General features: G+C 46.5%; 2 protein-coding genes across 2 annotated transcripts in view; both read left to right on the forward strand.

The window, feature by feature from the left end:
• LOC120807181 (E3 ubiquitin-protein ligase TRIM35-like) overlaps positions 1–14999 on the forward strand; it is a 322424-nt gene that overhangs the window by 97898 nt on the left and 209527 nt on the right.
• On the forward strand, positions 9846–14212 carry mych (myelocytomatosis oncogene homolog). The gene is made up of 3 exons (XM_040116161.1): positions 9846–10056; positions 11813–12371; positions 13511–14212. Exons 2-3 carry the CDS (start codon positions 11828–11830, stop codon positions 14107–14109), a joined length of 1143 nt encoding a protein of 380 aa, XP_039972095.1. The 5' UTR covers positions 9846–10056; positions 11813–11827; the 3' UTR covers positions 14110–14212.

Genomic DNA, 14999 nt, shown 5'->3' on the forward strand with positions numbered 1-14999 from the left:
AAAAACACGACGCAGAGATGACAATGATCCAAAAGAGGCAAAATTACCTAAAAGAGATACAGAGACCTGGAACATCAAAAGCCAAAAAAAAAAAAGACCAGAAAGATAAAATAGACATGCAAAACAACCACACTTTCTATGTTTAAGAGGACAAAAAAAATAGGAAAACACACACACACACACACACACACACACAGCCGTGGAGAAAGTACAGCAGGATGCACTTTTACATGTTCCTGGCAAAGCTGCGGTTACTCCTTTTGATGACTACCACCAAGCATGCCGTACCACTCCACACACACACACACACGACCACACACCACATGAAGGCAGTTCCCAGAAGGAATGCTCTGCGGCTGCCTGCCTCTCTTTCTCCTTCTTCCAGCAGCTGACTGAGGTCAGACGGACGCTCGCTTCCTTGAAAATCCTTGAAGGAAAAACTCCACCCAAAGAAACCACTTAAACCCTTTAAAAACCAGCTGCTGGTATTCTACCTTCGATTTTTTGGCTCTGTTTGGTGTTTTTGTTGCATTGTTTTATTTCCAGGCTGTGAGGTCAAGTCCAGATATTTCCAGTATATTGGCAGATAATGTTCCCCTGTTCTGAAACAATAGTAATTGTCAGGTTTCGGTGTCAATATCTATAGAGGCTCCACGTTTTGGAACATTTTGTCGTTTTAAAATAGACCGGGCCCACGAGGGGGGACAGTCCGAAAGCACATTCAAACTGAACACAAGGCAAGATTTTGCCTGTGTCTCATTTACCAGAATGGTGTTGTTATTCCTGGCTCTCTAAAGTTACTGCTGTTCCTGTTCAAGTTAAAAAAAACAAACATTTTTGCATTGTAATCGCACGGCTAAGGCAGAATCTTACACAAGTACAGGCTTGACGTTGATCTTGAAAAAGTGACAGCCGACCATTACATTGTCGCCTTCCTTTCCTACAACGAAATGAATGAAAAAAAAAAAAGAAATGAAAATAAAATAAAATCAAGGTTTCCTTTGCATTTACCTCGACCGTATTGAGGTGGCGGCAGAGTAGCTGCATGTCTAGCCACCAGCAGAGGTAAGTACTTTTTTTTTTTTTTCTTCATGAACTTACGAAGCCGACGACAAAAGTGGCTGCTTTTTGCCAAAATTTGCTTAAAAAAAAGGTGAACAATGAGATGAGAGAGGAGGTAACACACTGCTGAAATCAAAACGTACCGGCTTTCGGGCTTTTCTTTTCATTCAGGCTCCCTCTCTCTGTTGCTCTGGTGACCCTCTGTGGACGCAGGCTGACGGCCGTCAAGGGAGAACTTGCCACACCTGGTCCAACTGCAACGTCTTATAAGCTCATGTGTCTGTGCCCTGGCGTCTGTTTGGTTACATTTGGTTTGACTGCTGTGCGTCTGCCTCACAGGCAGCACTGATGTTTCATAAAGCCCTCCTCAACTTTGGTTCGGAGTATATTCTCTATTTTACTTTTCCATTTTGAGTTAGTGCTCGTGTGTGGTCCCCCCGCTTTGTTCTCTCTCTGGAGCTGGGCTGTGACAGTTGCTGAGGACTTTAGCCTCGACGCTGCGATTCTGGGTGGCGCTCCTCTCCTTGTTTTTAAGCCACGATGGTAACAGCCCATGTCGTCTTCTTCTGTTTATTGGAGGCAACCTGGAAACGTTAAACGTATCACTGCCTGCGCCCACGCGGAAGATTTTTCTCAGGACAAATTTATACACGGCTCCACAACATGACAGCACTAACATTTAGAGAGGAAGTGTGTGTGTGTGTTCAGGTCTGTCATTACACAGTTCGGTTAGATTCAGTGGTGATAATGTGAGAGCTGTAGTTTCAGAAGAATGAAGAGAAGACGAGGACATGTCTCTTTCTCTCTGTGATTTTAGCGACCTGTGATAATTGCAAAAAAAAAAAAAATCCTAATTTTGTCCCATTCCCTCTCCCTTATTTGTGGGAAAGAAGGCATAGAAGTTGTACTTTAGCATCCTGAGGACGTATTGATATAAATGCTATCACTGTCACTAATATTCATCAGAAATTAAATGTCATATCTGCAGCTCATTGTGATTGTCGTTGAAGTAACTGGAGGAATAAAACAAGTTGGGAACACAACATTGACACATCACCACCTTTTAAGTATAAAGAACGTGTTAGCAAACGGCTGCTTGTTGACACATCCGGCAGTTGCGGTGCCGGAGTTGTGTTTGTGTGTCCGCCGATGGTCATGAGCCGTCTGCCGTTCGCTGCTGAGCAGGTAAGCGCACGGCGGGTTTTTTTGGAGCTTTTTCCTCCGGAAACCGCTGCCTGCCTGCGCCTTGAGAGCGGCGGCAGTGAACCCCGAACCGCAAAGCGGTGGCCAGAAAAGCTAAACTATGAGCTCCAACTCGCTATTAAAGCTCCGCGGAGCCGAGGGGGAGCTGCGGATTCAGGTTCATCGCTAGCCGTGACATACGCTGTCGCTGCAAAATATCAGTTACAGTGGCTTCACGGGCGGAGTAAGGACCGTACGAAAGTCAACGCATTATCCTCCTTCAAAGACAAAACACAAGTGGCTGTTGATCAGACGGGTCGCTGACCTGCACCCAGTCAGTTCCTCGCACTTAATTCCCCCGACAGCTCAGTGTCCAGCAGATAAGATTGGGATGTTACTTAAAAAGGACCCTCAGGGGCCACCCGACGAGCAAGCAGCGACTCAGTGTTATCAGGAGAAAAAACTCTCTCTCCCAAATGTCAACCGTTTTAAGAAGCACTGTAAACATTCTCGCTTTAATTACATAACAGTGCATCTTTGTTATTATTTTGAGAGGGCTTTTTGAGCCCGAGGGGGGTTTTGAATTTTGTCTTAATAAATGGCACAGCGTGTTAAATTGTTTGAAAGCCCGAAAAATGCCCAAGATGAGAGAGAGGAGGTCTTAAGATGTCACATGTCTCTGACATTCTGCTCAGGGCCCTAAAAAATGCAGATCACACAAGAGCGGCTTGTCCCAAATTCCCCCGAAGAAAAGAGGCTATTGTGAGACTGATCGTATCTCAAATGTTCTCCCTGCTGCGCGTGCATGACGTGGATGTTTACATTTGACAGTTGAAATGACAAGTGGACTCGTCCTGCTGGGAAGCATCCTGAGTTTCGTACCGAGGGGCGTAATCCGATTGGCGAAGCGTCATTAGCGGAGAAGCGGTTTAGTTCCGGTCTCAGTTTACCGCACGAGTGGGAATTCTTCAAACGAGAGTCCATGTGATTATGGAACTGAAAAGGTGGTTTACGGTATATTTGAATTATTCACATGGGCTATATAAAATTGTGATCCTGTTGCACCTAATGTTTGGAAAACTGTATAGGTGGACGTCAAACGGGAGGATGCTCCGGAGAAGGATTTTGTTTTTTTCTATGTGATTTTTCAGCAAACGTATCTGTCGAGGAAGGCTACTGGTCACCAGTGACTTTCCTGACCAGCTTGACAACGTTGCCCAGTTGATTCCCGTTTCTTTTCTTATATTTCTACATTAACAAATCACTGAAAAGGTCAAGACCGATTCCCTGACTTACCTGTAAATTATCGGCATGAGCGTACCCCCATTTTCAATCCTGACGGAAAATTTTACCTCTGCAGAAAATTCAGTCCTTAGGACCTTAGTGCCTTAGAGCAGTCAAATGGGATTAATATTCCAACTGAATCATTCAAATGGATTTGATAAATATCAAATTATTTGGACAGTTTCAAACGAATCACTCTCTCTGAAAGTCTATTATGCCATTACAGTGAGAAGGGGACTCACTTCTTCGAAATGCATTGTTAAACACACAACACCCACCACACATGAAACCAGTTACAGTAAGGCAGACTAACCAAGACAATAAAAAAACAGAAATAAATCCTGTCAAAATATGGCTTCTGTTGCCCTATTCATACATACAGTCTCACTTCAAAGCTCAATATTCTGTCACAAAAGCAGCAAAGTTCCTTACAGCTGAGCACTTTCCACGTGTTTCCCTTTAAGGATGGTCTGGGATGCATTCACATAATCAAACACACATGTTCCAACACAACCCAAAGCCTTTTAGCTTTTAGCCTTAACCATTGCGAAGGAGACCATACGATTGAATTGGAAGGAGAGGACAAAAATATCCACCGCTTATTGGCTGAGCTGACTAAGAGAACATTCCACTCTCAAAAAACTTAACACCAACAGCGCAAGATAAACTTGAAATATACATGCAGAGACTCTGGGTCACTATACACTCACTGAGCACTTTATTAGGAACACCTGTACGACGCTCATTGGTGCAATGATTCGATCAGCAAAGGTGAGAGGAGATTGGCCAGGCGGGTTGGAGCTGACGGAAAGGCACCGGTAACTCAGATAACCACCCTTAGTAACGGCGGTGAGCAGAAAAGCATCTCTGAATGCACAGCATGTCGAAGCTCGTGGCGGATGGGCTACAACGGCAGGAGACCACGTCGGGTTCCACTCCTGGCGGCCAAGGACAGAAAACCTGAATGCTGGACCGAAACCGGACGGTTGAAGGCTGGAAAAAAACGTAGCCTGGTCTGATGAATCAGGATTTCCGCTGAGGCAGCAGATGGCGGGGTCAGAATTTGTCGTCAACAGAATGAATCCATGGACCCAACCTGCCTTGTGTCCACAGTCCAGGCTGCTGCTGGTGGCGTAATGGTGTGGGGGGTGTTTTCTCGGCTCACTTTGGGCCCCTGAATGCCAATCGATCATGGTTTGAATGCCACAGCCTGTCTGGGTATTGGCCACAGTTTACCATCATGGCTACTTCCGGCACGATAATACACGTCACACACCAAAAGTCGTCTCAAACTGGTTTCACGAACATGACGATGCGTTCGGTGGACTTCAATGGTCGTTTGTTACGTCACGGTTGCACCTGTGTTAAAACCTAAAGGGAGGCCACACACAAATGAAAGTGTTGTTTTAAGTTTAAAAATCCCCAAAAAGATTGATTTTGACTTTAATTATCCAAGAATTGCGGAGACTCAAATTGCAAACCTCTCTACATCTACCCAGTTCATCTAACCAGAGTCCGTCTATCAACACCTGATGGTCCAGAACCCAAGAGTTTGAGAACCACCCTCTTCAGGGATGTGTTTGTGTGTGTGTGTGTGTGTGTGTGTGTGTGTGTGTGCGCGTGTGTGTGTGCGTGTGTGTGTGTGTGTGTCTGATCTTATTCAGTAGCTGCTGCTGTCTAATTAAAGCAGACAGGCAGACAGGCAGCAGCAGCCTGTCTGTCTGCACAGAGACACACTGCAAGAGTCCTAATAAGGAGGAGATCACAGCGGAGGACACCCACACACACACACACACACACACACACACAGAGTGGTAATCCCATTCCCTCGCTCACCCCCGGGTCTGTCGGCTGTTATGTTATGTTTCCTATGAGGTTTGTTATGCCATTAAGTTCACCGGACCAGTCAACCAGTCAGTCGGTTTGTCAGTCAGCTGATTAACCTTTTACCTCATCTGTCGGAAATGTTACTATTTAAACAGGGAAGATACTAAAAGACACCCAAGTTCCAAGAACTTAGCACAGATTATCAAGATTTCTCGCGTTCTATCAGACAACGAGCGTTTTTAAGAAGTTAGTGAGTCAGTGAGTCTGTGAGTCAGTGGGCAATTTGACAATTAGTTACAAAACCAGTGAGTCGGCTAAGATGTTATCTTTCTCGCTGAAATAGAGAGATGACTGTTTTCAGTTGACATTTAAACAACTCAACAAGTCGAATGTTCAGAGGTTTCTCGCAGGGATTTTTCAGCAGAAAAAGTGCAACATTTTGCAAAGCAGGGCCATTATTCCAAAGCAGAGAGCCGTTGCATTCTCTCTGGAAACTGTGGGAACCGGAGCGGTGTACACTTCTCTAATTTTCCGCCAGGCTGCGCAGAAAAAAAAGTTAAACTAAAATTAACTTTGACCTCAGATGCATTGACATTCCCAACACACGTTCAAAGGGATTCTGGCTCTGGCGGGGGCCAATTCCACTGTAGAGAAGGAGAGAGGAAAAGTTAATTTTTTGCATCCCTGAATTCCCCAAGTCGTGTGCGCCCTCGGATCCTACCAGGCTTTGTGTAAAAATATGAACGCATGGCAGAAAATATGGGGATACTGGGTCATAAAATGACTTGTGTGACCATTTTTATATCCCATGTGGTCATGTATAGCATCCTATCTAGCCGTTTTTGTGTTTTTTGTGCACTACTTTACACCAACTGTTTGCTCTGGCTCATTCATTCTGAAACTGCCGTGGGGCCTCACGAGAACAACCCGTAGTTAAATTTAGTTTAGTCCGTTAGCCCCTTGCAGGTTAGCAAAATGTGCACGTAGATGCCGTTTTACCGATGTGTTTTCAGCCTGCATCCCGTTTGTAACCCATCACCGGTCTAAAATCAAGCAGACTTAAACTGAGCTTGGGCTTAAACATCCCCTACCAATTAAGCATATTTTCAAGCAGGCAATGTTGGGCACAGTTTTCAGTCGCCCATGTCCATTTCACCTACGTCAGTAAACGACGATGGAGGGCGGGAATCCCACACCGATGGGGTTTCACGTACAGTACTACGATTGGTCTACTTGTATGCAACCTCAGGATCCAGGGCCCCAAGAACTGCGATGTCGGACGGTTCTGCAAAACCCTGGATTATGTTCAGTGTTAAAACATTTTTTTTTTTTTTTTTTTTCCCCCCCCGGACAATATCTGTGTAGGGAAACTGCAGCATTGTGAAGGCTTGGGAAAGATTGTGGTTATTATGTTATGAAAACAATATTAATTGAAGGTCTACCACAGGATGCAAACTTTGGTCTCCTGCACCAACCTTGGACGCGCTAGTCATCTTTCCACTTCCCAGAGCTCCTCACCCTTACTTTCCACCTCTCCACACAATGGGCACACTGTTTCCTGCAAAAACAGAGAATGCTGGCATTGGACGTAAAATTGTGGAGCACAGAGTCGTCCAGTATGAGTCCAACTTCTAGGGACGCTGGCCCCGGCTCGAAACACACAGTATGTTTCCCCGCTGCCTTTTAAAAAAGGCCAGTTAACCTGATGAGAACATAGTAGTTTGTTCAATAGCTGTTATGGTGTAGAACTCAGGTGATTTACCTGAACCTAACCTTAGGTTCCGTGCATGTACGGGGGATAAGGATCGAAGGGGGACGCTACTAAGACCTGCAAATCATTCCAGACACAGTCAGTTTTGAAAGATGGAGGTGTTTCTGGAAAAGGTTAAACCAAACTGGATTCCCATGCTGGGAGAGTGTGGCAATAAACCAAAAAATGATTCTTAAATGCACAACTTACGGGATGTTCATTCATCTGATTAAGCTCATCCAAAGAGCCCTGGACCTAATTATTGAGTTCTGAATTTTTTTTTCTGAGGGTCAGCAATTTTAACTCAACTTGACTCACAGCTTACACCCTTACACACACTGACACTCATCCGGCGACGATGCTCGCAGCGGACTGCGCTGTGAGTTCCAACAGTCACCTTAATACAGATGTGTCCGGGGGCTGGATTAGTGTGAAAACAATTTCGGAAATCCCAGAATTAACCGGTTAGTCAGAAATTAAACCGGTGAGTCACTCGGCCATCCAGGAGGTTCAGCGTCCCAGTGCTGAAACCAGGCCAGTCAGTCAGTCTGCCAGTTGGCCTGTAGGTGGCACAGTAACCCACTTATTCACTCCAGGCGGACGCCCCCCCCCGGGCCTGGGCTGTCGCTGCCGCTGTAACAAAATGTTCCATTCCGCTCTGCCGCTGTGATCCGCCCCACATCAGCTGCCTCGGACAGAAGCCCCATCCTCCAAATGTGGATCAGCAGAACTTCGGGATCATGCCGCATTTCCCCCCTCTGTTTGTGGAAACGTGGGGCGCATTTACGCTCGGCAGGAATAGTTTCCACGTGACGGACGCGCAGCGGGGGCTGTGCTGATTCCTGGAAGTGCAGGATGCGCCCAGAACAAGGCGTGCATCCACGACAATGAAGAGAAAGGGAACCGTCTATTTACATGTATGAATAAACACAGGGGCGTAATGGAACTTAATTTACCGGCCTTATGTTAAGTGTGGACCAGACTCCATGCATATTTTCACCACTTTAACCAAAACAAAACCAAACAGCAGTGATTATACATGCAAGAATAGATCCAATTACTAAAGTTGCATTACATTCATATAGCGTGTCTTTATAGACATTTGTTAACTATCAGATGACCAGCAACTGGACCTCCTCGTGTGAAATTTCATATGAAATGGGCGTGCAGTGCATGTGTAGCCTATTTAAAGGGCTGGATATAGATGAGTGTGTACGGTCGGTATGGAGGCTGTGAGCCCCCCCTTTACGAGGATTTTTTTTTTTTTTTTTTTTTTGGAGCTTTGCTGAGAACTCACGTGAACCGACACCGACTCGCTCTCCGATTGCCCGACGTGCCTGCACGTGTACCGGCGTATCCCTGTCGGTTATGTAACGTGCAAACGCACAAGAGCCATGGGGCGGAGAGGGAGGCGTAGGGAGGCGTAGGGAGGGCTGCGGTATGTGAGTCGGGCTGTTCTGTAGTTCATTCATTCCAGTGCAGCGTCCTCTCACCTATTTACTACAACAGTTTTTTTGTTTTTTGTTGCTGTTTTTTTGGGTTTTTTTTTTTTTTTTTTGCATTTTATTATTTCATATGTTTTATTTCCATGTTACCTGTCTACGCAAAAAAAAAATGCAGAAAAACTTGCAAAAATCACCACTAGCATTTTTTTTTGAAAGATGAGCACACAATGTAAACACTGTAAAAAAAAAAAAAAAAATGGCCATGGCATAAAAAAAAAAAATACCGTAACAGGAAAAAACATATATGCACATGTACAGTAGCCTATATAACAGTAAGTAAAGATTCCTAAGCGTCGGGAAGCAATTGTGCATGAACTGAAAGTGCATCAGAGACTTTTGCTTTAAACTTATGAGGATAAGATGACAGTTTTAGATAGTTTGTGGGTGTAGTAGTAGTAGTAGTAGTAGTATTAGTGGGAGGAGGGGGGGAGGAGTTGGGGATAGATGGACGGATGGTGAAATAGATCGCAAGAGTTGGATTTGGAGAACAACGTGGCTCGGAAAGTACTCCGCCTGCCCTTCTGCCCGCCTGTCTCTCTGTCAGATCACTACAGGTCGATGTAGAGAAGAGAGAGAGAGGGGGGGGGGGTGCTGTAATGTCTCTGCCTCCAACATGCCGCAAAAAATACCACACCGGCTCACTCTACCCACTACATTCCTCATTAATGACCGAGAAAGTTTATTTTCCCTCGCCACGAATCGCACACGCATTTTTTTTTTTTAACCAGGGATCACTGGCCCCTAAACGCATCGTTTTTTTTGTTTTTTTTTACCTGATCCGTTTTCCTTCCCGAACACTTTTAAGTTGTCTACGCTCCCACCTCGGGGTCCCCGAAGTGACGCCCCGAGGTGTGTCAGGCAAGACAGTCAGACAGACAGGTAGTAAGACACCCGGCTTCCCACGTGTGTTGCTATCCCAACTTTACCCGCCACCATTTTCTTGGAATCCCGTCCCGCGGAGTATCCCTCCGCGGGACGACATAGACCCCCCCCCCCCACACACACCCCGACTTCGACGCGAGATTAACGGGAACCGCGACCGCCCGCGGGCCCGATCGAAGCGACGGCCGGCCGAGATCACGCGGGCGGCGGGTTCGGCGGCCGTCGGCGACCCGCAGTCGGTCTCCACGTTTTGGCGCGATTTTTTTTTTTCGCGGCGGAAGGACACCGGGAAGCCGTGAGGTACATAACCGTGCGACCGCGCCGGCCACACCTACTTTGTCTGATAGCGGCGGAGGAGGAGACGACGGCTGGACAGACCCACCATGCTGCCCTGTTCTAACTTTAATTTTACACGCAGAAAATATCGCCCAAGCAGACGCTTTTAGTTCGCTCTCGCTCCCCGTGGACTCTATTGGATGTTCCCGACGTCTTTTCGATTTTTTTTTTTGGGGTTTTTTTTTGTTCGCCGTGGTGAAAACTCCTCTTCGGTGAGGACGCTTGAAGGTAAGGCGGCTGCACGCTGCGGGCTGAATTTCGGCGAGGTTAGCTAACTTCGGCATTTAAAGTCACCTCACGACCGGGCGTCCGGCGGCGCTTGTGCGCGTCCTGGCGCCGCTTTGAGCGCTGAGTTAAAAGGGAGTGCCGGTTTCACGTGGAGACCCGGCGTTTGCTCAACCCACGCCGGTTTTAAATGACCCTTGCAGCATGATAACGTTTGGATAGCTTAAGGACTTTGAGCTTTTCGGTGGGGTGAATTTAAAAACGTTTTTTTCCCCCACATGCAAACACCGAATCGGGGTAGAGAGATTGGTTTGTTGCATGTTGAACGTTTTTTTTTTTTTTCTTTATCGCTTTTAGAAATCTGGTTAAGAATCCTCCCCAATTGATCCTCAGTTTTAATATAACTGTTAAACTGAATCTGGTGCAACCGCATGCGGTAACGGCTGAAAATGAAGCTTCAGTGTGTCTGCATTCAAAACCTCCATTCAGAAATGTCTATTTTTTTTTTTTTTTCATTATGCTCCAGTCAGTCCTCAGTTCCGCACCGGCTGTAATCAGTCGCCGGTAGTGTTGGTCTAAGGCGTGCGTTCACATGCGGTAAACAGTCGGCCACTGTTATGCTGAGTGGTGGTGGTGGTGGGGGGGGGGAAATGTCACCGTAGACGCCATTAATTACTTATTTTTTCACGGGCTTGTTAGGGCGCAGACTGGTCTGTGTTTTAAGTTCTGACTCAGGTTACCAAGGCTGTGATGGTAAAGAAAGGCAGCCTTTAAGTCCCGGAGCCCTGTCTGCAGCGCACACACACACACACACACACGGCCGCTTTGTTCTCCAACACAGCCCTGCCATACACACACACACACACACACATACCATAAAACCCCGTAGGAATATCTTAGGATTTTTCCCTTCCCACCAAATAGGCATACTCTCCAGCATGTTCCATCCCCAGTCATGTTTATTTAATTAGAAATTAGTTGGGTTTTTTTTTAGCGTTTTGCAATGTAATTTATTTTTTTATGTTAGTGAATGGTTTGTAATAGAAGCAGAAAACCTGCATGTGCTGAATACTTAGTACGATCATACTAATTGTTCCTGTGGCTTTTTAAATAACTACCCAGAGCAATTTTTTTTTTTTTTATAAATATTCTCTGTGAGAAGTTGTGAAAGTGTTTTAGATTTCCTGCAGTAAAGCCGAAATGTTCAGTCATGTGTGTGAAACAGCAGCAGAGGTTTTAAGTGTTAAGTAACAAAAAAAAAAAAAGGAGAAACACAAAAGCCCACCCTTCCTTTCTCTTAAAGTATTGTTTTCCATGTCAACAGGCAGCTGGGCCCCACTGCTGGGGTTTTTTTTCATTTACCTTCTGAGAAGGAAAAATGTAAATTGTGTAAAGAGGTGTTTTCTGCCCCGTCTCCACCAGCTGTTTCTATGATGTCATGGGCGGTGGGGGGGGGTTAATCTTTGGGGTGATATACAGCCTCCTGGGGAGCAGCGGGGCGGGGCTACAGTGGTGTAAACACAGTTAAAAGGTGGCACACTGCCTGTGGGGGTTTCAGTCTGAAGAAACTTGGTTTAAACTTTCACTACTACACGTGTTGCTGCTGATGTGATCTACTCGGTTAAACTCTTGACGAGGCGCTGCTTTCAACACACTACAGGCTCTGCTTCTGTGGATTCAAGCTTTATAACCTTTACAACTTCTCTAATTTTTTTTTTTTTTGTTTTGTTTTTTGTCCTGGTTTTTATTGTTCTCCCAGATTCCACAATCAAACATGTTGCAAAGGTTCGCTCAGTCGCAGGATTGGCTTTACTCGGAGCCGCTGCTCTTTGATGATGAGTTCTGCCAGAGCTTGATGAAGGACCTCCAGTCGCTTCCGACACCCCCCCAGTCCCCTCCCATGAAGGCCGGACTGGCTGGCAGTAAGCCCCTGTCCAACGAGGACCAGCTGAGCTACGTGTCGGACATCCTGCTGGAGGATCACGACATGCAGCTCAACTGGAACTGTGACTTCTTCCACTCCGATGCTGCAGAGAAGGAGGGCCAGACCAGCCAGCCCTGCTCCCCCCTAGAGGAGAGCAGCGAGGACTGCCTGTGGCAGTGCCTGACAGCAGACAAGAGCCTGGATGAGAAGCTGGTCTCCTCGATGCTCGGCTCCAGCCCGCTGCTGTCTGACATCGACACCAGCATCTTTGAGGAGATCGCTGGCTCCACGCTGGACTGCCAGAACCTGATGGACACTCAGGAGCCCAGCGAATCCACATCAGACTACGGATCAACTGGCGGCGAGCTGTCCATCTATTCATCCAGTGACTCCGGTGAGTTCACAACCCATCTTCATTTACATTCCCAGTTTTCACTCAGAGGAGAGTTTAGCCGCTATGTTTGGGCTTGTGGGTCTTAAGTCAGTGATCCATTAATGATCAGATTTTTTTAACAAAACCCTGCCCTTTCAAATTCTTTTGTGTTTTGGAGTTTAATTGATGTGTTCATGCTGATAGTTAGCTCAGACTTAATCTCATTCCTGCCTTGTTGTTGTGCAGCTTATCAGTATAAATAGTCCTCACCCAGAACAGTTTCACTGGAATTTCATTGATAGGTCACTGTTAATGTTTAGTGGCACTGAGCCCAAATTGTTCTTTGCACTCACCTTATCTGGACGCCGGCCGCCCACCTGTAATCTGCAGGAGCCTTTTATGACTCAAGGATGTTGTTGAAGCATGGGTGGGGTTTTAGCTGTTGACTGACACAAGGAGATGAAAGGTTTTTAGGAGAGATAATTAGCTCTGGGGGGGGGGGGATGTGCGCGCGCCTGTGCCTGAGTGACTCATGTCAAGCAGTAACAGTTACGGATTCATCCATTAACTCCTAATGAGTCATTTCACCACTTCAAGCCCTGTGGCATGCCGGGCTATAAACCAGAGAGGAAGTGGCGGACTGGCATTCACTGAATTGTCTTCTAAGTATTACTCATTGTTAAAGCACGTTAGCCTTTTACATTTGCAGACTCTTTTGTATATATGTTTTCATTGTAATTTTAGCTTATACCTATTCATTTCATCAGTAAATGAATGGGTTGTGATGTTTTCATGCTCCAATTTCACTTGAAACGGCTTCAGTGCTTGAATGTGTAATTACTGTTTATACATCTAACTGTTGCTGTAATCTTGAGTCGCCTTCACTCATTAACAGAGTTTGCAAACAGTTGTACGCTTCTGCGCGGTTGTGACTGTTTACAGGAGAAGTCATGAGCAGTCATTCCCGACTGCTGTCATACTGTGTGTGAATGTGTGTGAGCCGGTTCCTCGTGGTGTGTTGTGTACAGTGTACACACTCTTGTTTTTGGTGTCAGCGCTCCCCTGAAATGTCGTCACCACAAGGGTCAGAAAACAATTGTTGTGCCAGAAAAACCCATCTAACCCACCTCTTTTCTTCTTCTTCTTCTTTTCCCTGACAGAGGAAGAGATTGACGTGGTGACAGTCGTCCGCTGTCCCTCCAGCCCCTCCCCTTTGGCCCCATTGGCTAATCTCTCTGTCCGTCAGCAGAAGCAGGAAGAGGAGCAGCGGGCTCTTCAGCGCCACCACATCGAGATCCAGCTGCAACACAACTACGCTGCGCCCTGCCCCGCCTCACCGCCACCTTCCTCCTCTTCGTCCTCGTCCAACAAGCGCTCGAGAGGGAGTGACGGCTCTTCGCGCTTCCACCACTCTTCTCGCAGCTCTTCCTCATCGTCCTCGTCGCGGTACCACCACCACCACCACCACCACTCGTCTCGGAACTCTACAGAGACGGAGGATGAGGAGGAGCGGCGGCGGACTCACAACGTTATGGAGCGGCAGCGACGCAACGAGCTGAAGAACTGCTTCATGCGCCTGCGTGATAACGTGCCAGAGCTATCGCACAACGACAAGGCGTCCAAGGTGGTGATCCTGAAGAAGGCCAGAGACTGCATCTACAGCCTGGAGGACGAGTGCCACAGACTGCAAGCCAAGAGGGACAAACTGAGAGCCAAACAGGAAGAGCTGAAAGCCAGGCTGGAACAGTTCCACAGCTAATGGACCAGGGGCAAACCATGGGCTGCATTTTAACCCATTTAGAGACTGTGTGTGTGTGTGTGTGTGTGTGTGTGTGTGTGTGTGTGTGTGTGTGTGTGTGTGAGAGAGAGAGAGAGAGTGAGTGAGAGAGTGTGTGTGAGAGTGAGTGAGTGAGAGGGGTGGGGGGGGGTGGACAAGGGAAGAGACTTTGTACAAAGACAGGGATGGGTGGGGACAAGGGATGGCGTGTTGTGCTGAAAAGAGCGCACAAAGTTGGACATTTGAAAATACTTTATGGTAACAATGGGTCTGGACTGTGTAGACTCACACATTCACACTTGCCGTGGACAAACACAACACACTCATTGCCTCAGAGTTGATCATTCTCATGCCTTGACTGCTGACTGTTGTAGAGTGTAGGATGTTTTTTTGTTTTTTTTAGTTTGTTTTTTTTTTAGTTGAAACGAGGAAGGGGCAAGCAGATATTTTATTTATTTTGATATATATATATTTTTTTTTTTGGTTTGGCTGGACGCACACTGAAAGGCAAAGACAAAATCTTTTGTAATTGTTTGTATCCTTATGTCTTTACTTTGGGGATGTAAAATGGTGCAGGTGGAAACGACACAAGGCAGAGGTGCCTGTTGGGTCAAATAACTAGAAGCCACAGCAACTCAGTAGTTGAACGAAACTTGAATATTGTGTTTTCAGGATGTCTTATAGCCATACTAACCAGTGATCCCTCCACTCTGACAGGTGTTTGTTGGTGGCTTTGAAGTTATTTGGACAACTGGACTTCTGTCCCTTCCAGTTAAACTCCAATTCTGATGCGGTTTTAATTCTTTGATCAGGAAAAATGGTCTTCTGTGTGCGTTCAGCCCTGTCTGGCCTCAGGCGGACCCTTGGGCCCA

The sequence above is a fragment of the Xiphias gladius genome, chromosome 21 (genome assembly GCF_016859285.1).
Source record: "Xiphias gladius isolate SHS-SW01 ecotype Sanya breed wild chromosome 21, ASM1685928v1, whole genome shotgun sequence".
NCBI lineage: Eukaryota > Metazoa > Chordata > Actinopteri > Istiophoriformes > Xiphiidae > Xiphias > Xiphias gladius.